The sequence below is a fragment of the Dunckerocampus dactyliophorus genome, chromosome 12 (genome assembly GCF_027744805.1).
Source record: "Dunckerocampus dactyliophorus isolate RoL2022-P2 chromosome 12, RoL_Ddac_1.1, whole genome shotgun sequence".
Lineage (NCBI taxonomy): Eukaryota > Metazoa > Chordata > Actinopteri > Syngnathiformes > Syngnathidae > Dunckerocampus > Dunckerocampus dactyliophorus.
In genome coordinates this window covers 29,511,265-29,538,509 of record NC_072830.1, presented here as the reverse complement: position 1 = coordinate 29,538,509, position 27,245 = coordinate 29,511,265, and the positions used below count along the sequence as shown (strand labels likewise).

The 27,245-nt window shown below is 44.8% G+C and overlaps 3 protein-coding genes across 4 annotated transcripts in view; 1 reads left to right on the top strand and 2 right to left on the bottom strand.

Annotated features, from left to right (window-relative positions):
- dhrs12la (dehydrogenase/reductase 12-like a) overlaps positions 1–13,629 on the bottom strand; it is a 16,946-nt gene extending 3,317 nt beyond the window's left edge. The window contains exons 1-8 of the mRNA XM_054794628.1: positions 13,466–13,629; positions 9,889–10,022; positions 7,928–8,010; positions 7,740–7,835; positions 7,559–7,640; positions 7,426–7,487; positions 5,868–5,972; positions 4,551–4,641 (exon numbers count right to left, since the gene is read on the bottom strand). Coding sequence (XP_054650603.1) covers positions 4,551–4,641; positions 5,868–5,972; positions 7,426–7,487; positions 7,559–7,640; positions 7,740–7,835; positions 7,928–8,010; positions 9,889–10,022; positions 13,466–13,521 — 709 coding nt within the window. The 5' untranslated portion in view covers positions 13,522–13,629. The remainder of the gene's footprint in view (positions 1–4,550; positions 4,642–5,867; positions 5,973–7,425; positions 7,488–7,558; positions 7,641–7,739; positions 7,836–7,927; positions 8,011–9,888; positions 10,023–13,465) is intronic.
- ap1s3a (adaptor related protein complex 1 subunit sigma 3a) lies at positions 13,483–22,633 on the top strand. Its single transcript, XM_054794629.1, has 5 exons — positions 13,483–13,826; positions 16,059–16,237; positions 17,195–17,303; positions 19,488–19,625; positions 19,703–22,633. The coding sequence occupies exons 1-5, from the start codon at positions 13,824–13,826 to the stop codon at positions 19,736–19,738; spliced, it is 465 nt and encodes a 154-aa protein (XP_054650604.1). The 5' UTR covers positions 13,483–13,823; the 3' UTR covers positions 19,739–22,633.
- Positions 22,236–27,245, bottom strand: scg2a (secretogranin II a). Of its 2 annotated transcripts, XM_054794627.1 has the most exons (3): positions 27,125–27,213; positions 26,987–27,048; positions 22,236–24,055 (listed from the first exon to the last, which is right to left on the bottom strand). In XM_054794627.1, the coding sequence occupies exon 3, from the start codon at positions 24,045–24,047 to the stop codon at positions 22,446–22,448; it is 1,602 nt and encodes a 533-aa protein (XP_054650602.1). In that variant the 5' UTR covers positions 24,048–24,055; positions 26,987–27,048; positions 27,125–27,213; the 3' UTR covers positions 22,236–22,445. The 2 variants fall into 2 exon arrangements, with proteins under 2 accessions (XP_054650602.1, XP_054650601.1); XM_054794626.1 differs by lacking the exon at positions 26,987–27,048 and having other exon boundaries at positions 27,125–27,245.

The window sequence follows — 27,245 nt, the reverse complement described above, 5'->3', positions numbered from 1 at the left end:
AAGAGGTAGTGTTCTGTGGGTGGTGTAGAATTAAGCAGGCCTATTAACTCTTCATCAACTTTAATCACACGCTCTGTCCGGGTTGTATCATTTAGCTTTCCATTTAGCTTTACACTGTATCTCCCCAGCGTCTAACTCTTCCTCTGTTGGTCCCATTAGCAGTGTCACAGTGCCCTCTACTGGTCAAGCATGTACAGTAGCAGTAGAAATACTGATTGAGCGACTACAAGGCAAAATAAAATAAGATATAGACCAGTCGGCTTGTGTTCGTATCCGCAGATGTTCGCTAGTCGGGTGTTCATAAGTTGGGGACCTAGTGTATTACGTTTTTGGGTAGCAGGTGATTGTTTGCTTCATGCATAATTTTAGCTGTTTTGAACATTCACCAGTTCAGCACATTTGAATAATTGTGATTTTAGGAATGAAGGGTTAGCATTTTCTCTATAAGAAGCATTATGGCTTATCCTAAATTTAGCACTGTTAGCGTGTGAAGTGTACTTTTATGCTTTTGTCCCATATATCCACACAATAATTTACATATTTGGGCCAGAACTCATTTTTCTTGATTCAGTATTGAGGTATTCATGCCACCTTATGTTGTATATTTTTAATGTGAGGTTTTCCTTTTATCATTTATTATGACCCCTAGAAATGTATTTTTGTTCACCCTGTCAATGTCCACGGCATCAACGCGCATAAGCGTCCTCTCTGCGATGACCAAATGATGTGTTATTGTAGTTTTACGCAGGTTCAGCCATAGTCTGCTTTTATCAAACCATCTTTTTAGTATATTCAATTCATCTGTAACTTTTTTATTATCTCTTGTGTGCGTTCTCTCTGCAGATAATACTAGCTTTAGGTCTTTACAGATGTCATTAATATATAGGTTGAACAGTTTGGTCCCAGTATTGACCCCTGGGGTACGCCACACAATATATTTAAGCTTGCAGATGTATATTCTCCTAGCTTCACCTCTTGCTTCCTGTTTGCTTCTTTGTTCGTTCATCCTTTTTGAATTTGTCCAACATGTTGGATCATTCAATGACTTGTGGTCAAAGAAACTGGTCGGTAGTTTGTGAAATGATGTTTGTCTCCATTTCTGACAACTGGCACTGCTTTAGTGATGGAAATGTACGGGTCTGAAATGAGAAGTTGAGAAGCTTCTGCCATCGCATTAATGACCCTTTTCAACTTTTGTCAACTTGTCAGCTACTGTATTTCATCAGCTATGATCGGTTTATGACCATCATGAAGTCGCTTGTACATTGAACAAATGTGTTGCAAATGACGTAAACCGGGTGGGGGGGAGGATTAAATAAGCTCTGCTTCTTCCTACTCCTTTTTGGACATGGGAGTTGTTATGTGATGTGCTCCGGTGTCATTTGTGTGCATGTTCCAGATGAATGAAACCACTTCCTTACCTTTTCATCCTTTCCATTTCAATTCCATTGCAGTTGGTTGAGGTTCTTGCTTTACATTTGTTGACAATATCAATGCTTTCCTATTTTGCCACATCAATGAGGAACATGGAGTTGGGATTCCTGTCTGGTATTTCAGTCCCTTCCTCCACTCACAAGAAATCTGGGATCTTTTCTTCCAGGTTTGGTCCAATATTTACAAAGTAAGTATTCGAGGGAAAGGCTTCTTGAGACGTCATCTGTACTTCTGTGAAGAAGGTGTCGGACGTTTCGCTCCTCATCCGAAGAGCTTCGTCAGCAAACTACTTGTAATAAGTGCTGGTAGCCTAGGCCTTAAATACAGTAAGAGTGGGCTGCATTGGTGTGCCAACACCCTCCTCCTATTGGTTCCTTACACTAAGCCTGGGCGGAGTTGTGGTCTAATCCTCTCCTGCCATTAGCACCTCCGATAAAAGGGAAGTGTAGCTCCCTGTAGTTGGGTATGAACGACTCTGATACTGGCTCGTTAGCATCTATTGTTCTGGCTCGGCCCTGGCTCCACCTCATTTGCAAGACTAAGAGCTGTGGGTTTTGGTCTCAGTAACCTGCTGAACACAGGGTCCAAATTAAACCTCAAACCACCATTCCGATTCAATGATGGGTTCTGTTGTTTGACAAAAATAGCTTCCTTTACTCCTCTTTCAAACCATCTGTTTTCTTTGGCCAAAATCTTTACCTCGCTGTCCTGAAAAGAGTGATTGGTTGCTTTAAGGTGTAGATGTACTGCTGATTGAGGACCACTAGAATTGTCCCTGCGATGTTGATAAAGCCTTTTTTGGAACATTTGCTTGGTTTCCCCAATGTAGTGCTCTTTGCATTCCTCATCTTTACAGTGGATGGAATAGACCACATTGCTCTGTTTCTGGTTTGGAGCCTTGTCTTTAGGATGCACTCATTTTTGTCTCAGGGTATTTACTGGTTTGAAATAGGTAGGAATTTTGTGTTGCCATAAGATCCTCTGGAGTTTTTCGGAGACCCCCGCTACATAAGGGACTACCACTCCTCTCCTTTTTTCTTCTGTGGGCTTTTGGGTTTCTTTCCCTACTCTCTTCTTTTGACATTTGTTAAAAGCCCACCGTGGGTACCCACAGGTTGAGAGCGCTCTCTGGACATGTTGTGTCTCCTTTTTCCTTCCCTCAGCACTAGTTGGTATTTGTTCCGCTCTATGTTGGAGGGTCCTAATAACCCCTAGTTTATGTTGTAGTGGATGGTTTGATTCAAAAAGCAGGTATTGGTCAGTGTGTGTGGCCTTTCTAAAGACCTCTGGAAGTAGCTGTCTGTCCTTTCCTATAATTACCTTGCAGTCTAAGAAGGCTAGTTGGTTCTCTTTAGCGTCCTCGCGAGTAAATTTGATATTGGTGTCCACCGCATTGATATGATCTGTGAAAGACTGAATTTCCTGTTTTTTGATTATGACAAAGGTGTCATCCACGTATCTAAACCAGTGCCTTGGTTTTGTCCCTGAGAAGGAAGTGAGAGCCTGTTTCTCCATCTCTTCCATGTACAGATTCGCCACTATGGGTGAGACTGGTGAGCCCATAGCTCAACCATGAATTTGTCTGTAAAATTTCCCTCTAAACTGAAAATATGTGGTGTTAAGGCAAATTTCCAATAATTGGCAGATGTGGTCAGCACTAAGTTTTGTTCTCCTATGCAGAGTTGAGTCCTCGAGCAGTCTCTTCCTCACCACCGAGACTGCTGCTGAGGTGGGGGCAGATGTGAAAAGTGAAGTCACATGATAAGACACCAAAGTTTCCTCTGGCTCCAATCTGAGGTCTTTGATACTCGCCACAAACCCTTTTGTGTTCTCTATATGATGATCAGTGTTGCCTACCAATGGGGATAAGACTGTTTTTACATATTTAGCTACATTGTACGTGGTAGAGTCAATGCTACAGACAATGGGTCTGAGGGGAAACCCTTCCTTGTGAATTTTTGGAAGGCCATAGATACATGGTGTAGCCTCCCCAGGGTATAACCTATGATACATCTGTCTGTCAATTAGTTCTTCCTTCTCTAACTTTTGGAGACAGTGTATGATTTCTTTCTTATACCTACTGGATGGGTCCCTTTTAAGTTGATCATATGTGTTGGCATCACTGATTAGACTGTGTGTGTGTTGAGAACCACTGTGCATCTGCCCTTATCAGCTGGTAAGATGGTGATGCTCTCATCTTTCTGCAGAGCCGCTAATGCTTTCCTCTCACCTACCGTGATATTGGACGGTGGTGGTTTAGCACTACTGAGAAGGGCCGATATTCTCAGACGAAGGTCCCCTGCCTCTGTTCTAGAAAGGTTATTGTTCCTGATGGCCGATTCAGCTGCTCTGATATAGTCTACTGTGGGTATCGTTTTAGGAGTCACTGAGAAGTTGAGACCCTTGGTTAATACTGCCTTCTCTGTCTCCGAGAGGCTTCTGTCTGACAGATTTTTGATCCAATTTTCTTAATTAATTAATTAATTAATTAATTTTCTTTTCTTTTTTTTTAGTATTGGTCTGATTCCCCCCCCTCCTTAGTGTTTACGACAAGCTGTGGTCGATTTTAGTTATTGAGCCGTTTAACCACCTTCTTCATACTCGGCCTTTTTGGCGTTTCCGTGTGTGAGATATTGAGGGGAATCTGCTTTCGTTGTCCCATTCCTGATGTCGCTGTTTCGGACGCCCCAGGTTGCTCCAACGTTGATTTGACTCTTGTCCAGTGATTGCTATGATATTCTTGCCAAATGTTATCAACTGCAAGTGACACGTTGTCTTCCACTTTGTAGTTCAGGTGTTTGTCGACCCCTCCCACCCCTCCTCCACGTTTGTTACTCCTGTTGATGCTGTTCATTTCAGAACCTTCCAGCTCAGTCAACGCCTTCTCAGCAGCAGCCCAAGTTTCTCAGGTTGTGGTTACTTTGAATTGACTCAGATGTTGTCTGATGTTATCATTTGCCTGCATGCTTCTGCTGTTCAAGTGTAGTTTCCTTTACTAAGTAATATTTTACTTATCGTAGTCAATGTGCGCCTTGAGTAAGGTTGGTGAGCAAATATGACTTGTTGTGTGTGTGTGTGTGTGTGTGTGTGTGCGTGTGTGCGTGTGCGTGTGATACCAGGAGTGTCCACCCATCCTGGATGCATGACAGAGAAGTGGACGTTTGTGTGAATCTTTGCAAGCTGCTCCGTCATCACCACCTGCTGCCTCTGGAACGCACACACATTTCACACCCCATCTTAATCATAAATGAGCTTTTAGACCAGGGGGGCTCACACTTGGTCAGCCTGTGAGCTACTTTGGAAATGACCAAGTAGCAAGTATCTACCTGCTAATATAAACATGGAAAACGTATATGTTTACTCTATTTATAGATACAAGTCGACATCATCAACCTCTGACTATAAAACATATTTAACATCTAACTTTGAAACTACGATACTAAATACCAACGATTAGTATTTCACATTCAGTTTCAACGTTTGCAGGTAATCAAAGAAGTTGATATTCAAGAATTCAATTCGATATGGCAATAAAGATCATTACACGTGATTTGAGTGCCCGTGATATGTGAGTCCTAATAGCCAAGTAGTGTTCATTAGACGCACGCTTCATGTGTTACGTCCAGTTAGCGTTTGCTATCAAACATTCCAGGCATACAAGAAAGGAAAATGGCGACGCAGAAGACAACGTAGCCCAAGTCAAGGCGACGTATTCACAAGGTTTCAGCAAAGGGCACATTTTCCAATCAAAAGTAATACTTCACAAACGGAAAGGTGGAATCCACTCATTTGTGTAGTGGCGCTCAGGATGTGTTGTAGATGCAGGCATCTGACCGCTGACGTAGAAGTCATCTCCATGTGCAGCTCGACACGTCTGTTCACCACTTCATCTCTGTCCGCTGACTGCTGTCATACGGTTGTGTTTTAGACCATAAGTTGGGATTCACGAATCATCCGCAGCATCCGACCCAGGTTATGCACGATTTCAGTCCAGTCTTTATCAGTCCTGCCAACGTGCTGTCAAGTCCTGAATCCCTACATTACCTACAGTATATTAAGTATCACGCTGCCTGTCGTGCGGCCGCCATCTCACACGTACGTCACATCATCACGTACTTGTATGTCGCTATCATATTCAACATTTTATGCTTTATTTTCACATCTTTATGTATTGTTACCGGCTTAGGATGAATGAGATGACGCTGAGCATGTTTTCCCATCAATGAAGTCATTATTTTTTCATAAGAAATGTGCAAATGCTGAATTGCGAGTATGCAGGGATCCTCTCTCGGCTCCTGCTGTTACGTAATGCAACTGTTTGTTGGTCCCTTGCTCTTTTTAGCTATCAATAACCAGACTAACACGACCTTCTCCATATTTTACCAAAAGGAATTCCAGCTTTGGTGTGTCTGATGGGCAAACAGCATTGGTACCTTGTGTTGGGCGTAGACCATGGTGCCGTCATAGCGACCTCTCTCTGACTGCAGGTTTCCTATCCTGAGCTTCTGCACCAACATCCCCCCTGATGACACCGTAACCTGCACACACAGGAATGAAGCCGTTGGTGCTGGTGGACTAAGTGGACCTGATCCGAGATCCTCATTTCTACACATCTATGTTGGAAAATGACTGAATATTTCAGGGCAACAGTGTATCATAGAAACACGCACCACCAGCCGGTCAAAGCATTTAGGGTTGTTTTCTTCGTTCCAAGTCAAGGTGGCAGTTGACCTTCATAGAAACCACTAAAAAGACTAAAAATCATTTTTTTTAAAATCTAAAAATACAATGAATTCATGCACGTCATAACGACAAGTGAAAAGAAAAGTCAGTTAATTATTGCAGTCGCTCCTCAGGTGAGCTGATGAATGATAGCCAGTCAGGGCGAGTTGGCTCCGCTGCCCTGGCTGCTTGCTGGTGGCCTTGAACGCCGTCATGCTAAGGAGCGTGCAGCGTGAGTCCTTGAGTACAAGGAGTGTTGGTTTGTGATGCAGCTCGTTACGTCAAATTCAGTCCAGCGTGTACGCCACAGAGTCAGCAAGGATAGACTCCAGCTCACCTGCGAGGTGCCGATCCAGGTATTAGTAGACATTGCAAGACATCCGTCATATGCAGGATGCTGGTATTTACTAGGGCTGGACGATTAGCGATATTTCTTTTAAGCACGATATCAAAAACAAGCACGTTGTTCATATCGATACAGACTGGATTTGATGCGGAGGTCTCATGTTTCAAGATGGCGCCGCTCGAGTGGCAGCTCGTTACAGCAGCTCCGTGTTTTCCGCAGCGTTTTTAGTGTTTAATAGTGCTTCATTCATACTTTTTGTTGTGCCATGGCGCCCCCTTAAGCGAGTGTGCAGCTATGGATGTTCATTCTTGTCAGGAGCAGCTGTTAGCTTTGAGCCGCACACCCCTTTGCTACGCCGAGCGACCGGACATCCCCGCGGAGATACGGAAGAGGAGAGGCTGCATAACGGGAGTGAAGGACAGTATAAACCATGATTACCATCTGTATTCGTGGAGAAGGCGAGATCTCTCCCCAACAAGATGGAACTGGGCTGCGGAGGGAATGCCGTGAGTGCAGCCTGATGAGGATTGAAGATTATATTTCACTTTTTCTACATTTATTTCAAAAGGAGAATGGACTATTTTATTTCAGCTGCTATTTTTGTACAAGATGTTTTATATTTTCATCAAACAGCTTCAAACGCCTATTTGGATTTGTCTAAATTCACTTTGTGGAAAAAAATATTGGAATATTTATAGTATATCGACGGTAAACGATACCTAAATATATGACTATGGATATGGCTTATAGTCCATATCGCCCAGCCCTAGTATTTAGGGAAGGTGTAAGTTCGGATGCGGATCCAAATTCTGACTATTTGGCCTTGGCTGAGGTTTGCCCTCTGATTCCTGTTCATGCCATTGGACTGGTCTCCTCTGTGCTACTGAATGTGAGTCCATTCCGCGTCAGTGTCTCCGACTTACCACTCTGGGATCTGCGCTCTTTTCCAGCAAAGGAATGAGACTCTTGGTGAGAATGTAAACCCCTGGAAGACAGACCAAGATGTCCAATTACGCTGTCCCGTTAGAGGTCTCCTCACACTGGCGTGCTACTCACCGAGGACGTTGGTGGCAAAGCTCTTTTCCAGACCCTCCGTGTTCACATCCCTCTGACTCATGATCGACCCTGCGTTGTTGATCTGCACGCATTAGGACAACATTCAAGACAGATGTGACGTTAAGATGACATTACGATTGACGCGACAGTGACGCGGAGATGCTAAGCGTCGTTTCCTCACCAGGACATTTAGAGTCTTGTACTTCCTCTTGAAGGCGTCGGCAAACTCCCACACCTTCTTGGTCTCAGACATGTCCAGGATGTGGACGTAGATCTCCTGTGATGACATTTAGATCACACATGAAGACTTCCTGTATCCAACCTTTTGTTGGATGTGAAACATCAGGAGAGAAAAGAGTCCCGCTGTACTTTGTTTCCCGTCTCCTTGACAAGATCAGCCCTCGCCTCTTCAGCCTTGTCCTTGTTCCGACACACCATGTGGACTGTCCCACCTGTGGCAATCATCGTAGGTGATATGGGGATCACATGGTACTTGAAGATGTTCAGTGCAACACACAGCACGTTCAAGTCCACATCACAACGTAAGCGGTTGTCGACATAAGCGAGACTCGCCACTGGCAGCCATTGCCTCATGATTTTCTTCCACTTGTACAAAATTGAATTGGGTGCTTGATGTAAAGGGGCAGCTCCTTTTATTGCTCCCCCCCCCCCCTTGCTTCACCGCAAGTCTGCTTTTGCAAAACATGTCAACGATGGTGGAGGAAGTCCACAATTTTTCATACAAACGACCCTTTGGGTCTCTAGTGTTATGTCGACAGAAGCGTCCAACCACGTTGGGGGGGTACTTATTAGTAATACGAAAAACACCTACTCCACTTGGTGGGGTTGTTGATGTAAACGGGTTCCACTCCACAAAATAAGTTAACCAAAATACGAGGAGCATCTCTCAGCATGAGACTTTGCAGGTCCACACCTCCACAAACTATAACCACAATCACGGTGCTTGGATTGGCTCTATCTAGACCACAGGTGTCAAAAAACACAAGGGCCGGGGGCCGGATTTGGCCCGCCATATCATTTTATGTGGCCCGCGAAAGCCTTGAATTGATGCATGTCAAAAGGACACTTATTTTAATATTATAAAAAAAAAATGTGTATATATATTGTAATTTGGTTATTAATTTGGTCTTTACATTTTTAAGCTTTATTTTTCATTGTTTTACTTTTACACTATTGTAAAATTATATTATTTATATTATTGTATTTTTATATGTATGCTGTAATTTAATATATAGTTGTACTTAATATAAATATATTTAAATAACTAAACAGTTTTATATATAACAAATATTTTTACAATAATATAAAAATGTAATATTTCAACATATTTTTACAGTAATTTTAATTTTGTTCTCCTTGTGTTCCAAAGGTTTTTAAAATATTGACACATAAACACACACACACACACACACACACACACACACACACACACAATGGATCTCCACATCAAATTTGCATCATTAGCGTTCATTAGTCGTAGGGACGTCCCGATCTGATCTTCAGGATCGGGATCGTCTGCCAATCTGCTGTATTTTCAAAATCGGATAATATCGGCTTCCGCCACGAGATCGGGCCGATCCAGTTGCCGTATAACGTTGGTAACTCTGGGCCACACTCCGATATGGTGGGTGCCACTCGACTCCCGCCACCTGCAACAGGAAGAACAAGCAACACCGCCATGCAGACACGTCCGCGGTCATTTTCACGTTGGATGTTCAACTTCGTAGCCACAGCGGTAGTTCCCCCTCACTGTGCCCGGACTGTTGTGTCATGGTGCGGGGAGCTCACACGGGAAGTGCTGGTGTAACAGCTGATTGTTTAGACTAGGGGCTGTCAATAAATTACTATTGCGTTGAAGAGAGTTTGATTAGTCCTACCCTAAAAGTATTTTGCATGGCCATTTTTTCCAATTTTATCTTTTATTTAATGGACTTTTATTGGATCCTTTATTGGATTAGGGACCGGACTCACAGAGGTTTGTTCCAAAAGCCAAACAATATTGTTGGTCATGCTGTCGAATAAAAAAGTACATTCAGCAATACTTTGGTTGCATCCTTTTTAATGCTTTAAGAGCTATTTTCATAACCATATTCAATTCCACAAATTCATGTTTGTAACAAAACCTTGTTATTTAAAAAAATTGGATGTGAAATAGTTATTTTTATGGGCGTATCAATGACTCGTGTTGTTTTGCCATTAAATAGCAGGGGTCCACTGGAAGGGAAATAAATAACAGAAATATTTAGAATTATGAATTATTTGTGTATATTGTATACACCCTGTAAAAAAAAGATGTGAAAGGCCGGTACCTCTCTTAGCAACAGCCATGGCCGTGGCCTTCCCGATGCCACTGTTGGCTCCAGTTATCATGAAGGCTCGTCCCGCCAAAGACACCTCCAGGTCCTTCTCCGCAAAGCGCTTGGAGGCTGATAGGAAAGCATTTCTGCGAGGAAGGAACGTGGACGTTGAAAGTCTATCAGCAAGGTCAAGACCATATATCATCATTTATCATTTGTGGGGAGCAGCGCCAGCAAAATGGATGAACAAGCTGACCGGAGAGCCAAACAAGTTGTAGGTGTTTGGAACAGTGCCAGACAGGGGGACACTGGACAACCCCACCCACCCACCCCATCGGACAGTAGAGGGGCAGCGGAGCTCATTCTCCAACAGACTCCTCCAGTTCCGTTCCCACAGTGAACGCTACAGGGCTTCATTCGTTCCATTTATATTTTATTCATATTGCATTGCATTTTATTTAAGTGTGTTTGTCTTTTTCTTCTGCAGTTGAACTGCAGCAACCAAGTCATTTCCTCGTGGATCCATAACGTCTACTGTCAGTCTTTCCAGGCCTCAAGAATCCCGTGAATGATTGACTTACAAACAGTGCCAGTACTGTACAGTACATCATGCCACCTGGTACTGTATTGGATCAGGAAGCGGGTTCGTGTCAGAGGGGTCAGTGCCAGAGCTTTTACTGTACACGCACGATGAGTGAGAGATTGTTCCTGTGAAGAGTTTGACGCTGGCTGACAACAGGATGCTATCATGGACCTCAATTCCAAGCATTGTCCAGCATGCTATTGTTGAGGGAGGCCGCACGGGGGGTGGGGGTGGGGGTGGGGGGGATTGAGGGCGTGTGTGTGAGGCTAAATACTGGCTCTGTTCGCTGGTGTCATGCAGAGCGATACTAGCGCAGGCTCAGAACCGGCCACTGTTAGGAAGCCACAACACAGAACAAAGGGAAACGATCACAAAAGCACCTTTTCAGACAACACGGCTTCTTGTGTACCACCGCTCTGATACATGCAGGATTTGTACTGCAGTTGCGATACCGCCTGGGTCCAGAACTCAAAGTGGGAGAAAGTAGCTTCCGCTCTTGAATTTGGAGTGCAAGTTCCTGTACGGCGGGGGTGATACTGGATAATCAAAGTATACGGGGGCCACTTTGTAAAGTATAAATACCATGTACAGCATATGCTAAGCATGGGATGGACGAGTCAGTCAAAATATCGATAGCATCCATGCTATCGGTATTGAATCAATACTAGCGTGATGTCATCGATATGTTTCAGTTCTCTTCCATGTTTATTTTCTGTTTTTCCCATTTGACGTTGTTGGAGTGATGGTTTCCCAAATACACACGAGAGCCACGGAGCTGGCTTGCTTTGCTCAGCGGTGCTTCATGGAAAGGAACGGAGTTGATATTGTGACATTGTCTTGCATAGTTGGACTTTTACTGGTAAATGCTCACAAGCTTGGTGATATTTGGGTTTTTTTGTCCAGTGTTTTATTCTGAGTATAAATTCAATCCAAAAATGAAAGGCAAAGTCAGAATATTAGAAACAATTTCATGTCTTCACTTTGTATGGGACCAACACGGAAATGTACACCAGCTTTGCATGCTTTCATCTTCATGTTATCAGCGTCAGCATTTCAACGTAGTCTCCTTACATTACATTTTCACTCTTTTTTCCCACCTTTTGCATTTTCTTTTTCCTAAATATATTTTTGGAGGGCTGCACGGTGGTCTAGTGGTTAGCATGTTGGCCTCACAGTCAGGGGATGGGGAAGACCTGGGTTTGAATCTCCGTTGGGCATTTCTGTGGGCATTGTGGGGTTTGCATGTTCTCCCCGTGCGTGCGTGTGTGTGTGGGTTTTCTCCGGGTACTCCGGTTTCCTCCCACATTCCAAAAACATGCATGTTACCTTCATTGGAGACTCTGAATTGTCCATTGGTAGGAATTCAATTCAGATTCAAGATTGAAGAGTTTTATTGTCATGTGCACAGTAAAACAGGCAGTTATGCTATGCAATGACATTCTTATTCTGTTCATTCTCCCAAAGAAAGAAAACACAAGAAAGAATAAGAACATAAGAAACATAAATACCAATAAATTAAGCAACAACAGAAGAGACATTAATCCATATAAATAATACAAATAAATAAATCAATAAAGCGCTATGAGTGTGTGTGTGTGTTGCGTGCGGTGTGTGTGAGAAAAGAAAAGAAAAAGAATAAGAACATAAGAAACATAAACACATAAACATAAATACCAATAAATTAAGCAACAACAACAGAAGAGACATTAATACAGATAAATAATACAAATAAATAAATAAAGTGCTATGAGTGTGTGCGTGTGTTGCGTGCGGCGTTTGTGAGTGCTTGGTTGAGAAGCCTGATGGCCTGTGGGTAAAAGCTGTTTGCCAGCCTTGTGGTCCTGGACTTCAAACTCCTGTAGCGTCTGCCTGACGGTAGGAGTGTGAATAATGAGTGTTGTGGATGTGTGCTGTCCTTGATGAGGTTGTGTGTTCTTCGTAGGACTCTAGTTTTATAAATGTCTTGCAGTGAGGGGAGGGCTGCCCCAACAATGTTCTGTGAGGTCTTGATCACCCGCTGGAGTGCCTTCCTATCACTTTCCATAGGTATGAGTGTGTTTGCCCTGCCATTGGCTGCCCACCAGTCCAGGGTGTACCTGCCTGTCGCCCTAAGTCAGCTGGGATAGGCTCCAGCATACCCCACGACCCTATTGAGGAGAAGCAGCATAGAAAATGGATGGATGGATATTTTTGGAATGAAAAATTAAGTGTGCGCCACAAATGGCCCCCTCGCCACTCTTAGGCACCCCCACGTCCTCTAGACCCGCTTTTGCCACAAAGTGGACGTACAAGTACAGCGTAGCATCCCGTTGTTGTCAATACAGCAGACAGCTGAAGAATCCTAATGAAAAAGTATCCAACCACTGACTGAATGAATTCATTGCAAGCTGCCTTCTTGCGTTTGTACATTGAATGTGTCATTTGTGTCAATTTGACAACTCTTGTTGTTAGGATGATGTATGAAGTCAAAAATGAAGCCACAACACGTCTCCTTTTGCTGGCTAAGTCAAAGTCCAAGCTGCCAGCTCTTATATTGTAAAGAGTGTACAAAAGCAACACTAGCGTAGTACAGGACCAACACGTCGGTAATTACGTTTCATTTGCATATTAAACATGAGCCAGTTTTCCATGCAGCAAGTTCGCACCAGCTGTCACCTCTGGGTTGTGATTATTCATGTTTAAACCAAGCCACTTACATCACCAGCCGGAGCTACAGAGTGTCTCTAAAGTCTGGACACAAAAACATTAAATGAACATTTCATTTCTCACAAATATGCTTTTTTCACAATGTGTCCACAATTTAGTGACAAACCTGCACTGAGCAACTGCACCGTCTTAATTATCATGAACTGTTCATTTCAATCAATAATGTAATTATTTAAAAAAATATGATTCAACTTTTCTCTGTATCTGGCAAATGCACGAGTCAAAAATGGAAATAGATAGAAAAAACAGAAGGAATGGTAAGATAGTGGCCAGTAGGAGGTGAAGCGTGCGGCATCCTACCTGGTGAACTGGGTCATTCCCTGGAGGAACCAGGCCAGGTTGCGGTACAGAGACATGCTGGCCGTGCGAGCATCACACTGACGTCTTCTCTCTGCTCGGCTTTTTAGGCTCCACTCGCACCACGTGGACCGGCCGCGTCCACACCTGCGCCCCCCTGGCGGCACACACAGGAACTGCACGACATTCAAAACAATGTGCCTTCTGTTCAAAGTCAGCTTGTGTGTGCGCGCGCGCGCGCATGTGTAGGTGCGACAAAGGTGTGCTCACACAATGTAGGCGACATCCGACAAAGAAGACCGCTTCGGCGACTGGAAGGATATTCCCTGCTTGAGGATTAAGTCCCGACACCGGGCACAAAATGGTGAGTGGCAGCTGCTTGAAGTTCTTTTAGTTACGTTGAACTTCAGTGTTTAAGTCTTTACATTTCAAAAGAAGTTTCCTGAGGAAAAGTGCTTTAAAAAGGAATCCCTGATACTATTTTCTTCATGGTACACTTTGCCACTGGTGTCCAAAAGAAGCCCAGCAGCCTTTTGCAGCCTGGCTCATATTTGATTTGGCTTTGGCAAATTCTAAAAATAAAATACATTTGTTATGAACGAGCTGACGGGCCAATGGAACTGCTGGAAATGTGTTGTTCAACCCTTTGTAGTTCTGGAATTGTTACTACCAGCAAAAGACGCGACACTTTAAAAAGATGTTTCAATTTTAAAAAGGCAGTTCAGTTGCCTAGTTTTACTGTTAATAAAACATCACTTTGCACTGGAAACCAAAATACTACGAGTATTAGGGCCACCTTGGAAAAACAAATAAAAATCTGAGATTTTGAGAATAAAGTTGTAAATTTACCCAAAAAAAGGACGTAAAGTCACAAGAAAAAAAGTCTTAAATTTACGAGAATAAAGTTTTGCATTTACAAAAAAAAAGTCATAAATTTACAAGAACAAAGTCTTAAATTTACGAGAAAAGTTGTAACATTACCTTTGACCAAGGCCAAAGTCGTCCCTTTTCTTGGCTGTCTCAGGCAATATCGATTACGCCCGAGTATTGAAATCATCGGAGATTTCCAGAATAAAGTCCTACATTTACGAGAGTAAAGTCGTAAATTGACAAGGAAAAACCTCATAATATTACAAGTATAAAGTTGTACATTTCCTGAAAATAAAGTTGTAAATTCATGAGAAAAAATGTCATAAATTTCTGAGAATAAAGTTGTAAATTTCCCAGAAAAAAGTCGTAAATTTATGAAAAAAATGGCATACATTTACGAGAATAAAGTCATAAATTTACGAGAGTAAAGTTGTACATTTACGCGGAAAAAACTCATAATATTGCGAGTATAAAGCTGTACATTTACAAGAATAAAGTTGTACATTTATAAGAAAAAAAGTCATAAATTTACGAGAAGTCGTAAATTTACCAGAAAAAAACTTGTAAATTTATGAAAGAAAAATACCATAAATGTACGAGAATAAAGTCGTAAATTTAGAATAAAAAAAGTCATAAATTTAAGATAAAAAGTCGTACATTTCGGAGGCAAGAAGGGATCGCTATACACCGCACACTGAAGGTACTGCTTATGTACACACGCCAGCATCCATCCGATGCGGTTGCACCCTGCTGGGTTGAACTGGGAGCCCGTCCGATCACACTCATCCACTGTGTTGTTCGTTTGCGATGTAACCCGTTCCTTCTCTCTATTTTCCCTCTCGAGAGCTGCCATTTTCTTCGGGCTCATGGCGCGTACTTTGATGAACTTGTTGTTCGGCAGACAAAATGGCGGCTGTGGACGATGCAACGTTTAGTCAGGGTTGAGGGAGCGTGCGAAACGATGCTCCAGGCTGCTAATGTTAGATGCTAACGCTACGTTGGCCAAGTTAAGAGTCTATCATATAGCACGGCAGTTAGCATATTTTACATTGTAGCATAAAGATTTCATGATTGCAGCAGTTTCATTCTGTTATCGTTTCTGACGATGATTTCTGAACATTGTGTTGCAAACGAGATCAGCAAGTCTTCTGGAAGGGCTTGTATTTGATAACTGATGCTCTTATTTCCACATCTTGTAGCAGGGGAGCCTTGGTTGCTTGCAGACGCGTCTCGGGGCAAAGTCTCTTCCTTAATGGCCGTTTTCACAACACCCGTGGTGCGTTTACAGTCACGGGAAACATGATTAGACCAGCCTTGTTGCTTCAGTTGATTGATCCGTGTGAATGCTTGGTGCAACTAAAGGTACGTTTGTTTGGACAAACACAACGATGATAACAAATATAGCTGAGAAGAGTTGACATCTGGCAACTTCCATGCTTTTCTTGATAATAACTGACGTTCTTGCGTGATAGCTATAGCATTGCACTGCCGAAACATGGAACTCTCATGAGCTGTTTTTGTTGTTATTGTTATTGTTATTTGTCCCAACCAAGGAACCTTTACTTGTATCAGGCATTCAAATGAACAAGAACCTGACGAAACAAGGGTGCTCTCATCATTTTTGCATGGCTGCTCTGCAAGGTGATGCTTTCAATGGACTCCTGTGACGGTGTTCTGTTATCTGAATGTCTAAAATGAACGGTCCGCTGCTTTTCGTGCTCTCCAGATTCGCTTCCTGCTGCTGTTCAGCAAGCAGGGAAGGCTGCGGCTGCAGAAGTGGTTCACTCCTCTAACGGATCGGGAGAAGAAGAAAGTGATCCGGGACATGATGGCGACTGTGTTGGCCCGTCCAGCGCGCTCGTGCAATTTCCTCCAGTGGAGGGACCTGAAGGTCGTCTACAAAAGGTGTGTGCTTCAGACGACGGTTCACTGATTAACTTGCTGGGCAGCACAACACGCTGATAACACATCGTGACAAACTACTCTACCCTTCCGGTGGTTAAACAAGCCTGCAAAGGGTAAAGGTCAGCTTGGGTCTACAATCTCTTTTTAGAACTTCAAAACCGAAACATTGTCCAGCACATGGACCAGACACGACATTGGGATCACACTGCAAAGACCGGGAAAGATCGTACAATCCAAACCTTTTTCTCCTAAGCAGTACCACCCCGTACTGCTGTTGGTATCGTTCTGATACAAAGAAATGACAGGGCCAGTATCCTTGATACCAATACTTGCAGCGCACGCCAGCACGGCCGCGCACTGCAAACCTATGCAGCCAACCTGTGCTGTTCATAAAATGAAGACCTAACAATTGGTTCTGTGCCATTTTGCAATGCAAACTCAGTGAGGCAACAACATAGACTGCAACACAATGGCGGACACCACCCTGACGGAGCCAATCCATTCATCAGCACAGGCTTACGTGGTATCGGTCGCTGTTTTGCAGGTTAGCATGTAGCTAGGAGACATACAGTAGCTAAGAGAGCTAAATGCTGCTTGCTAGCCTCGCATTACGAACATGTGGCTTAAACGTGCATGGAGCACTGACGCGCTTTTACTTTGATATCGGATACAGGATCGATCACGTGTTACGGCTGTCGTATCAAAGCTTGTTGTTGTCACAGTGCCAAGTATTATCAACAGTATCGTCCTCCAATGCAGATATGCCAGCCTGTATCAACAGTGTCGTCCTCCAATGCAGATATGCCAGCCTGTATTAACAGTATCGTCCTCCAATGCAGATATGCAGCCTGTATTAACAGTATCGTCCTCCAATGCAGATATGCAGCCTGTATTAACAGTATCGTCCTCCAATGCAGATATGCCAGCCTGTATTAACAGTATCGTCCTCCAATGCAGATATGCCAGCCTGTACTTCTGCGCTGGCCTGGAGGACCAGGATAACGAGCTGCTGAGCCTGGAGGTTCTGCACAGATATGTGGAGCTGCTGGATAAGTACTTTGGTAACGTAAGTACACACGCTTGTTTTAGATCGGGGGGGTCCAAACTTTTTCAAGCGAGGGTCGCATTGTGAGAAATGGACGGCTGCGAGGGTCACGTTGGCAACGTGGACGTGCTGGCGAGCTGCAGCCTCAAGAACATGTCAGCTTTTAAAACACGGGAGGGGAAATGCGACTAAAAATGATTTCTTTTCATAATAAGAGTTTATTCTTGCAAAACGTTTGTTCTTCGTTCCTTTATGACTTTTTTCTTAATATTTTGATATTTTTTGATATTTTGATATTTTTTTTTCCCCAACTATTTCATTCCAGCTTCCCTCTTGTACATTTTCTTCTCGGAACTTTTTAAAAAAGAATCAATTTTTTTCTTTATTTCAACATTGGTACTAAAATGATATTTTTTTAAAAGATTTTTTATTTAAGTTTATTGTCATAAAATTGCAATTACAAAACAATTTTTTTCTCCTGACTTTACTCTGCTATCATCTCTGCTGTTTTCCATTTCTGCTGTTGATTTATTTCATTCTTTCTTCTTCTCATATTTTCACTTTATTCCCACGTTATCATTTCCCCAGCCTAAGTTTCCTAGAATGCTAACTTTATTCATTGTTTCGGACTTTCTTTAATATTTCACCGTCATGCTACTAAAATGACGTCCTGCATCGTGACGTCCTCGTACTCTTTTATTCTTGTGAAATGATGCCTTTTGTCTTTGCTAGGTTACAACTCTTCTCTTAAATTCACATTTTAACTTTCCCATTTTTGCTGCTGGTGGGTTTTTTTAGTTTTCTTGTTAAATTACATTTTTAGAGCCATGAAATCACAGCCACAGGCCGCAAATGCCCCCCAGGCCGCACTTTGGACACCCCTGTTTTAGCTGGCTCAATAGACGTGTAGTCTTTGTTTCCTGTCATGTGATCGTCGGCCACATGTGCACTTGGCGGTGTTCCTGTTCTCTTCTGTGTTCCGTTAGCTCCACTGCTCCACTTTCTTATGGCTTTTTATTTTTGACTCTACTGAGTCACGATGTCACAATGTCGCTACCGTCCACCCCCCCGCACCACCTGTGAGTTTGTCATCCGACATCGGCCAGGCGTCAAATACCACGCTTCACACCTTTTTCACTTTTGTTGAAACTGTTTGGCCGTGCTGGAGGTCTGCACTCTTTTGCCTTTTTGTGACCCGTCACAGCGAACCCAGCGGAGGGCGGCCAGGGCCCGCCCACAAAACGCTGTGTTTAACGACACAAGGAGAGAAACGAACTTGAGCTGATTTGGTTTGGTGGCGCGGCGGACATCTGCGGTTGTGGTTGCTTTCCACCAAAACGTGCCTGGCAGCTGGCGGACGTTTTTAAAAAGGCCGTTGTTGTGGTTTTGGGGTTGAGGGGAAATGTGCTGTTTTGAAAATGTTCTCATGTGAAGTGTTTTCCTGTCTCCAAGTGGTCAGTTTGTAACGTTTTTCATTTAAATCCCTGTGCCCCAACACAACAAATGAAATATGTCGATGACACCAGGCGGAGGAATCCCTCGTTTATCACGGTTAATTGGCCCCAGACCCAACCGTGATGAGCGCATCACCGAGACGCAGGACTCCTGATTTACAAATGGAATATTTTGGCAATTAGAGCATAGAAAACCTGTTTATGACCTTCTAAATACGGTTTTTAACATCATTGCAGCCCTCTAGACATGAAGTACCACCCCAGGAGTCACCTTTACACCCACGTTAGCCAGAACCGTACACGTAAGCAGAGAAAATACACCACTTAAGGCATAAATGCAACTTGTACTTGTGAGTGTTTCATGAGGAGGACAGGAAATGAGATCGTTGGTTTTGGCTCGGATTGGATTACGGCCGTGTTGTTGTTATGATGGTTATGTCGTTATTGTTATGATTGTGCCTGTTGTTCCGGCTTGCATGTTTCACCTACTGACACCTGGTGGCCAGTGTAGAATACTGCATTCCACCTTATATATATATATAATAGAATAATAATATAACACCTTATATTTGTGTTTTAGCTCATTTTACCATTTTTAGACCTAAAAATGGTTAAGTTGGGCCAAAAAACATGTGCAACTTTCTTAAATATCCTTTTTTTTTCCTGATAGGCTTCTTCAACTATGAGACCGCAGGATTTATGAATGTTTTTCTGGAAAGCGGGTGAGATATTGTGTCTTCTGCCCCCCCAGGTATGTGAGCTGGACATTATTTTCAACTTTGAAAAGGCCTACTTCATTCTGGACGAGTTCCTGATGGGAGGAGAAGTGCTGGAAACCTCCAGAGCGGCCGTGGGCGTCTCTCTGGAGGAGGCTGACGCGCTCCAAGAGGTGCAGTATGCTTTCACACGCCCTCAGAGAACGTCGTTTGCAGAGAAGTGACTCCCGTGACTCCTTTGTGGCAGCAGACGATGGAGGAGTACATGAGCAGACCAGCTTACTGAGCCAGAAGAACACGGCAACTTCTCCAGGGACGAAGTAAAAGGGTTGAACTGTCACCAACTCCAAATAATGCGCCTGTTTGTCAGTGGAACCCGCTTACGTCGACGCCATGATGTTCTTATTGCTAAAAAGTGTCTGTGACGGTATCACCAGTATCACCAGGGGCGTGTTCAGTCATTTGGGGGCTAAATAAGATAAAATCCTTAAAATCCAAGCAAAGCGCAGCAGCTCGTCTTACTATTCCAAATGTATTATTTATTATTATTATTATTATTGTTATTATTATTATTATTATTATTATTATTATTGTTATATCTTACTCTGCCGCGTCTAACGCAGGATGAACCGTGCAAAGAACCCCTGATCATGGGGAGTGTGCTATCTCTAGCGTGCAACATTTTGTGTAACCGTGGCGAAGTCATCGACGAAAAAAAGCTTATTCTGGAGCAACAACCACCTTCTGTCCTTTCTTAGCATAGGCTGCCATGGTCTGTTTTTTAGGAACGTTAGGCCATTTTCATAGGTAGACACTATTATACTACGTGTTAGCATTGCTAGCATGCAAACATTAGCATACTAGCATTTTTTGTGGTTTTTGTGAGTATATACTTAAGCAGACACTTAATGTTATCATGTTAGGTGTGAGCATGGTAATGTTAGCATTGCTAGCATGCTAACATTGGCTAAAAAGGCTAGTATGCTATTTTCGTAGGTACACACTGCTAACATGCTAACATTAACATACAAGCATTTTTTGTAACTTTTGTGAATTTGAACTTCAGCAGACACCTAACATTATCATGCTAGGTGTTAGCATGCTGGCATGCTAACATTAGCATAGTAGAATTTTTTGCCATTTTCATAGGTAGACAATATTATGCTAGGCGTTAGCATGCTAATGTTAGCATGTTAGCATTGCTAGGTGCGTGGAACGATCCCAAATTCCCAGTTACGACATTACTAGTTATTATTATGACCTAACAAGTGAGTCATCGCAACACTTTGACTGTAGTTGATATGAACATTAAGCAACATTTAATATAGTCGACTACTTGAATCCTCACATCTCTGTGGTGAAAAGCGTCGGTCGCAGGGTCAGCTTCATCTCGAGATGCCCTCCGCAGCTGACACTGACAGCACTGCTGTTGTCAAGAGCGTCTGTCACTTGTTGTCGTGTGTAAGCGAGTACGCTTCATCTTCCTCCACACAACTTTGTTCTTGCCACCGTGTTCGTGATTCAATCTGTGCATGTGCAGTGACATGGAATAGTCCGTTGCACCAGAAGGGAGGGGGGAGCTGTTGAAACCGTGATGATTATGCATTTTATTACAGTTTTAAGCACGTGAATTAAGACTAAAACTGTAATATCTACTTTAAATCAAAGAAAAAATCAATAACCAGTTTTTATGAGACATTTGGGGGCCGCTGGAAACCTCGGGGCCCTAGCCAATCGCCTGTGTTTGCCTAATGGCGAGTCTGCCCCTGGTTGTCACTCACGCAATCCAGCCCTGCCCCCCCCAGGGGTTCCAAACCGCGTCCACTGTCGCCCACCAGCTGAGCGTTGTGCAGTGCTAGCCGGTTGCTAGTCAACCCGCCGTCCAGCGTGGCTCTGGAGGTGTTAGGGAGTGAAGTTCACCATCGTATTCCAGCACAGTCACCCAACCGGCATCCGTTCCGTTCACTTACGTCGACGTACACGCGGTCGCCCGCTTTTGTCGACATAACATTTGAGGGATGAGTGGGTCCGTTTATGTTGGCATGTGTGGTAGAATTGCCGGCATCGTCATTATTGCTCAGCAGCGCAGTGACGCAGCTGCTGTGTAGTTACACAGCATTAAGACACGCACACAGTCACTTCCTGTACAGTGCCAAGTAGGCTTCACAATAAAAGCATCACAGAAATAACCTGGATTCTTTGACAGCAACTACAAAAATTCATTTTTTGGGATTTTTTAAAGATTTGCACATATGCAAAAGCATGAAAGCTACATTCGGTTATGTCGACAACTGCTTATGTCAACCTGAGTCTCGAGGAGCGTCAGCTTAATTGGGTTCCACCGTGTTCACCCCAGGTGGGGTCCTTCATAGCGTAAACTTGCACGAGGCAATGGGGGGCGTTGCTGATGCTTCAAGTGTCTCCCAACCTTCACTGGGCCGAGGCACCACCGAGCGCGACTCATCCTGGCGTGTGAACGGCAGCGGGCGGTCACGCACCTTCTACAGTCTGGTGGGGGGGGGGCGCTGAGTTGTTCTGTCTGCCGCCGTGCGTCGCCGAATGAACAGAAATACGTTATTTGGGGGAAACGAGCACCAAATTCATCTCCTGCGGTGGTTGGGAATCACTGCTAGGCACCCCCCCCCCGTACGTCCAGCATACTGTTCATGTTATGTTTTTGCTGCAGGGGGGTGAGTGTGAGCGGGGGCACTGTGATCATTTTCAAGATAATGTTTTGTACTTAAAAAGCAGTCAATAAAAAGGACGAAGGGAAAGCAGGACACAGAAAGGAAAACAATGAAGTCGGTGCTTTATTGACCTCACGTGTCACAAATGCTCACATTTAAGTCGGAATCACCAACAAGCACAAGCGAGTCTAATGGGGGGGTCCGCTGCTCGCGTGTCCAGGCTGGTGTACGGGACGTCACGTCATGATTCAACATTCACGTGTCTCATCAGTAAGACCACCACGTTGAAGACATCTGCTCCTCGGCTTACACGCCTTTGCTCCTCGGCTCCATCGCGTCCTCCGTCTGTTTCTCGTCATCGGCTTCCCCCCCCGAGTCCATCCGATCCAAGTAATCCTGCATGGCCCGTTCAAACGAGCCCGCCACGCTCTGCCCCGCCTCCTCACGCTTTTGGCTGTAGCGGTGCGCAGGCCCGGGGTACCTCGCCAGCATCTGAGCGGCGAGGTACGCCGCCAGCCGGTCAGCCGTGGCGCCGTCGTATTCCGAGGGTTTACCGGGAGGGAAGCGTCGCGGCGCAGGAGCGGCGGCGGCGGCGCGCCCCGCCGGCAGAGTGCGAAGTCGCGATGGCCGGCTGCTGTGCGGCTTTCTGACGGAGGCTTGACCCCGATTCCTGCTGTCCCCCAAGCCCAGGATGTTGAGGAGTTCTTCTCGCTGGGGGGTCCCGGGGCCGCTTTGCCTGAAGGACGGGCGTCTGTGGAGGAACGGAGCTGTGGGGCCCTTGTGGCTGCTCCTGGAGGACGTCTGCCACAGCTTGTTGTCGCTCTGGTGTTTTGTCTTGAGCAGCTGCAGGAGGTCTGGAGGCGGCATCTTGAACGTCTGGGGGGGGTGAATGAGCTGGTAGATGACCTGCGGGTCAATGCTGCCTCTGTACTGAGCTACTCCCCTTTCCTCCCTCTCCTCCTCCTCCTCCTCCTCCTCCTCCTCGATCGCTCGCTTCTGTTCTTCCTCCTCCGTTTTCTCCAGCACTTTGAAAAGGTAGTAGTCCACCTCGTCTGGAGCATCTGACCTCTTCATCGGGTAGCCTTCATCCTCCTCATCGTCAACGTAATCGAGACTCCTGTCCAACTCTTCTTTGTTTTCCTCCTCCTCCTCTTCGTCATCTTGCTCTTCCATTGGGCCCCAGTCTGCTAGCTCCTCCCCTTCGTCGTCGTACGCCACGTTTCTCAGATGAAACATATCTTCCTCGTCTTCCTTCTCCTCATCCTGCCGTTTGTGCGCCATCTTCTCCGTGGTGAACTTGTCCAGCTCGTCGAAGATGGACTGCAGCGTGGCCAGGTTCTGAGGCGTGTACTTCTCCTCCACGTTCTCATTGGTGCGCTTGAAGGGGCTCCCGTGCTCGTCGTCCTCTTCTTCTCCCTCGCCTTCCTCCTCGTCCTCAAACATGAGAGGCATCTTCTTGTGAGGCATGATGCTCTGTTGCTTCACCCGGCCGCCCCCCAGCGAGGAAGGATGAAGTAAGGTGGGCTTGGAGGCCTTCTCCGTCTGCTGTAGGGTGCTCAGCACCGCCTGGAGCAGCTCCTCGCTCTTGTCCTCGCTCTCCTCGTCCACGTCTTTGCCCTCATCCTCATTCAGCCTCAGCATGGAGCGCATCTCCTGAGCGTCATCCAGTCCGCCCCCTGCAGGGGGACGGGCCCGCTCCTGCGAGTCTGTTCTCTGGCGAAGGTTCTCGATAAACTCCAAGGCTTTCAGCATGTCTGCATTAGGAGCGCGGGGCGGGTCCGACTCGCTGCCCCGCAGCCTGTGCGCTCGTACGGAACCCCCGTGAGCGGGACGGAGGAGACACAGAAGGACGAAGAGGAGCTGGGCCGCAAAGAGGAGGGAAGGGTTGGTGCGTGCGAATGACAGCATAGTGAAGCCTGCGGAGGAAAAGCCCAAGATGGAGACGTCACATGACATGTCACATGAGCGCTTCATCATCGCTGCAAAGCCATGTGATCGCATGATGCTCACAGCGTAAAAGTCACTAAGGAGATAGTCGACCTTGAGGCACGACACTAAAGTCCTGAGCAGCCACACGAGGGTCTGAGCTAATCAGCACAAAAGCTCATTTCTAATCATCCGACTCATCCATCATGAAATGAGTTTCCTCCGTAGGGGGGCTGGACTCACCCTGCCAGATGGGGGGAGGAGCTCGGTCATCCAGGAGGGGGTCAGAGTAGAGCCGCTGCTCCTTCACATGGAGAGGAGGCTCGGACATCGAGTCCCCATGCCTCCCGGACGCCTCCCTGGTGGGGTGTCCCATGCATGCCCAGCTGGGAGAAGGCCCCGGGGCAGACCCAGGACCCGCTGGAGGGATTATTTCCCACAGCTGGCCTGGGAACACCTTGGGGTCCTCCCGGTGGGACTGGAAGAGGTGGCCGGGGACTTCCTTAATGAGACTGCTGCCCCCGCGAACCGGACCCCGATTAGCGGAAGAAAATGGACGGTTGGATGGATGGGCAGTAAAAAAAAGGGCCGCACTTTGGGCATAAAAGCCAATCAGGGCTGATACTGGTTTTGCACTGGATCTCATTGTGGATTCATTCCAACTAAATTGATATTCCTTCCCTTTTAGTTGAAACTATAAAGTTAAACTTTAAACTTCAACCGATTGTTACCCAGGCTGATATCTGTATTGGATCGATACCACCGTGATAAGATTGATATTTTTCAGTTCTCGTAAGTTTATTTTCACAAATACTTGTGGTGGTGGTGTTTTTGTTGTGTTGTTCATATTGTTACATCGTTGATATTATATTGATGATATCGCTAGTTCTTGGCCACAGGAGGCCTTCGGGAGCAAAACGCCAAAGGATTTGAATGAGAGCCAATCGTAGTTTTTGCTGTTTGCCTATTTTGCAGTATTGCTCAAACAGTGGTGTGTAATACAAGGGAATGATTGTGCTCTTTTGTTGATACCGTTACATTGTCTTATACTGTTGTGCTTACACTACCTGGCAAAAGTTTGGAGACACTTTCCCATTCAATAACATGATAAAGCGTCTCCAAACTTTTGACTGGTATTGTTTAATTCAAAGGATTACCCACAAATGAAAGGGAAGAGCAAACAACATATTGATTGCTCTTGAAACATTTCCAATAAAAAGTAGCAGCATCTGCAATAACGGCCCTGGATGCGCTTGGTATCGGACCGATACCAACACCCTTCCTTTCCGCATGTTTTACAGTCAATTTGTGATGGCAAGGCAGCAGTACTATTACTATGATGAAGTATGATGAGAGGTGATGTTCTTCTCCTGGAAGTAATGGAGTACTATTACTATGATGAAGTATGATGAGAGGTGATGTTCTTCTCCTGGAAGTAATGGAGTACTATTACTATGATGAAGTATGATGAGAGGTGATGTTCTTCTCCTGGAAGTAATGGAGTACTATTACTATGATGAAGTATGATGAGAGGTGATGTTCTTCTCCTGGAAGTAATGGAGTACTATTACTATGATGAAGTATGATGAGAGGTGATGTTCTTCTCCTGGAAGTAATGGAGTACTATTACTATGATGAAGTATGATGAGAGGTGATGTTCTTCTCCTGGAAGTAATGGAGTACTATTACTATGATGAAGTATGATGAGAGGTGATGTTCTTCTCCTGGAAGTAATGGAGTACTATTACTATGATGAAGTATGATGAGAGGTGATGTTCTTCTCCTGGAAGTAATGGAGTACTATTACTATGATGAAGTATGATGAGAGGTGATGTTCTTCTCCTGGAAGTAATGGAGTACTATTACTACAATGAAGTATGATGAGAGGTGATGTTCTTCTCCTGGAAGTAATGGAGTACTATTACTACGATGAAGTATGAGGAGAGGTGGTGTTCTTCTCCTGGAAGTAATGGAGTACTATTACTACGATGAAGTATGAGGAGAGGTGGTGTTCTTCTCCTGGAAGTAATGGAGTACTATTACTATGATGAAGTATGATGAGAGGTGATGTTCTTCTCCTGGAAGTAATGGAGTACTATTACTATGATGAAGTATGATGAGAGGTGATGTTCTTCTCCTGGAAGTAATGGAGTACAATTACTATGATGAAGTATGATGAGAGGTGATGTTCTTCTCCTGGAAGTAATGGAGTACTATTACTCCGATGAAGTATGATGAGAGGTGATGTTCTTCTCCTGGAAGTAATGGAGTACTATTACTACAATGAAGTATGATGAGAGGTGATGTTCTTCTCCTGGAAGTAATGGAGTACTATTACTACGATGAAGTATGAGGAGAGGTGGTGTTCTTCTCCTGGAAGTAATGGAGTACTATTACTACGATGAAGTATGAGGAGAGGTGGTGTTCTTCTCCTGGAAGTAATGGAGTACTATTACTATGATGAAGTATGATGAGAGGTGGTATTCTTCTCCTGGAAGTAATGGAGTACTATTACTACGATGAAGTATGAGGAGAGGTGGTGTTCTTCTCCTGGAAGTAATGGAGTACTATTACTCCGATGAAGTATGATGAGAGGTTCTACTGCAGCCTGTTGCTGCAGCAATCATCAGCGTTCATCTGCCCCGCAAATCTCATTAGCCGTCAAATTGATGCACACCGTGAGTCACGGCCCCGTTGGCATGGCAACCCGGTAAGACTAATGTTCCCACAGAAGCCACATGCATGCGCAAACCCTTTTTAACACCAATTATCACCCGCTATTACGCGCGCGGCCGTGGAGCGATGTGAAGAACGTCTACATGGAACGTGTTTCGATGCAAAGCTCAGTTGAAGTATTTAGCAACACAATTCGTTTGTAAAACACGCATTTAAATATGGAAAGGGTCGCTTTTCATGCACACCTTGTCTGGTGAGCGAAGAAGAGACGCGCACAGTATGCAGCGTCGACACAACGTCAGTGGAACTGGAAAAAAGAACAAAATCAAATCAAAAGTCTCCTCGTGTGGCGGCTCAGCGGCGAGAGAGCCAGCAAGTCCTACCTTTGGGCGGACTTAGTTCGTGTGACGGGTCTTCTCGAGCGGTGTGAGCATCTCGGTCACCAGCATGTGCGTCTGTGTGCGTCTGTGTTCAGCACCGCGGACAGCTCCTCGTGCTGATAAG

Excerpts from the sequence above, each read along its gene's own strand:
- ap1s3a (XM_054794629.1), top strand. Across the intron at positions 16,238-17,194 it reads CTGAAGGTCGTCTACAAAAG|ATATGCCAGCCTGTACTTCT; the intron begins GTGTGTGCTTCA and ends CCTCCAATGCAG. Across the intron at positions 17,304-19,487 it reads TGGATAAGTACTTTGGTAAC|GTATGTGAGCTGGACATTAT; the intron begins GTAAGTACACAC and ends CTGCCCCCCCAG.
- scg2a (XM_054794626.1), bottom strand. The coding sequence starts at position 24,047 with ATGCTGTCATTCGCACGCACCAACCCTTCCCTCCTCTTTGCGGCCCAG.